We start from the raw sequence: 1464 nt of genomic DNA, 5'->3' as shown, positions 1-1464 counted from the left end.
AAGCAAAAGAGCTCATCGATGCATGCCGCGTTATTATTGCTCTGTTCATTCTTCTCACCTCGAAACACAACTTGTGTAATTTAGTACTGTACCTTTAAGGGTTGTTATCACTGGAAACTTGAAAACCTGTGTAACAGTTTCTTAAGATGCTGCGTTTGGGGCCAGATTTACTAATAATCTTGCATTAAGATGGAAAGATGTGTATCTAGGATAAAGGCATCAGGCATCCAACATGAAAGTCTCAGGTGGGCTTTTAGTGTGTGTGTGGCTTAGGGTGGGTGTGTGTGTTTATTGTGATTTGGGTGAAAGTTTACAGAGCAAATTCGTTTTCCATATAGCAGTTCATACACATTTTGTTTCATGACATTGACTGCAATTCCCTACAATGTAACAGCTCTCTTCCCACTTTCTCCCTGTAGTTGCCTCTTCCCAGAGTCCTTCCTTCCAACACATTCCTGCACCCCACCCCCACCCCCGAGCTGACTCCGTGTATGAACACTGCCCTTCTGTTCTCCCATGATTTATCGCTTCAAGGAGTGTATCTACCTGGTGTAAATGTTCACCCTGTATGCCTGTCCATTATTTGGCTGGAAGCCACAGGAGTGAGTTCAGTTCTAGACCTGAGGGTAACTAGGGCCCCTAGTTTTGGTGGTCTCACCAGGCTCTATCACACCAGTAAACCTGGTCTTTTTTTCTTTTTCTTTTTTTTTTTTTTTATGATTTTGAGTTTTGTTCCACATTGTTCTCCCACTCTTCCCAGGATCTCCTGCCCTGATCCCTTTCTTAGTGGCTGATAGTGGTAGCTGAGTACCATCTACTTCGGGGGTGTGTTTTGCTTTAATTTTTTTGCATAGGCTTATGTTCATATGGCCACTTCTTTTATTCTCTGTTTCCTGTACTTTTCTTTTTAGTCTTCCTACCTATGCATGAATCACTAAACAAGAGATTGTTTCGTTTTGCCAGTCTTTGAATGTTATACTGATGGGATTTTTTTTAACAGTCTGTGGCCTTGGTTGAAGGCAGTAAATGCTTGCCAGACTGAAGATGTTAAGTGAAACTGCATGTTGTTTGTGTTTTAGTCCAGCGCTGCCTTCAGCCTGGAGACAGTCTCTTTCTTGTGTGTCATCTGTTTGTTTGTCTTATGGCAGTTCAGCAAAGTTAAGATTGCTGGTTTTGTCTTGTTTGTCTTTAGATTTGGAACTTGGCCACAAATCGTCTCACTTTTCTAAACTCCTTCAAAATGAAAATGTCTGTGATTTTAGGAATTATTCACATGACTTTTGGAGTCACCCTGGGAATATTTAACCACCTGTAAGTATGGATTTTTTTCTTTTTCTTTTTTAAACAATATTTACAAACCCAGTTTGGTGTGTGTTAAACTTTGCTTCTTGATGGTAGACCATAATGATCAAAGGCAGCCAGTGTGGTGCAGTGTACTATCCGGTTTCATTTGTGTAGGCTGTT

General features: G+C 40.8%; 1 protein-coding gene across 1 annotated transcript in view; it reads left to right on the top strand.

Moving 5' to 3' along the window:
• Positions 1 to 1464, top strand: part of ATP6V0A2 (ATPase H+ transporting V0 subunit a2) — a 64733-nt gene that overhangs the window by 46222 nt on the left and 17047 nt on the right. The window contains exon 10 of the mRNA XM_042780592.1: positions 1193 to 1311. Coding sequence (XP_042636526.1) covers positions 1193 to 1311 — 119 coding nt within the window. The remainder of the gene's footprint in view (positions 1 to 1192; positions 1312 to 1464) is intronic.

This window comes from Orycteropus afer, unplaced genomic scaffold (genome assembly GCF_000298275.1).
Source record: "Orycteropus afer afer isolate SDZICR_OR568_19922 unplaced genomic scaffold, OryAfe1.0 scaffold00048, whole genome shotgun sequence".
NCBI classification, from domain to species: Eukaryota; Metazoa; Chordata; class Mammalia; order Tubulidentata; family Orycteropodidae; genus Orycteropus; species Orycteropus afer.
This window is presented reverse-complemented; position numbering and strand designations above follow the sequence as displayed.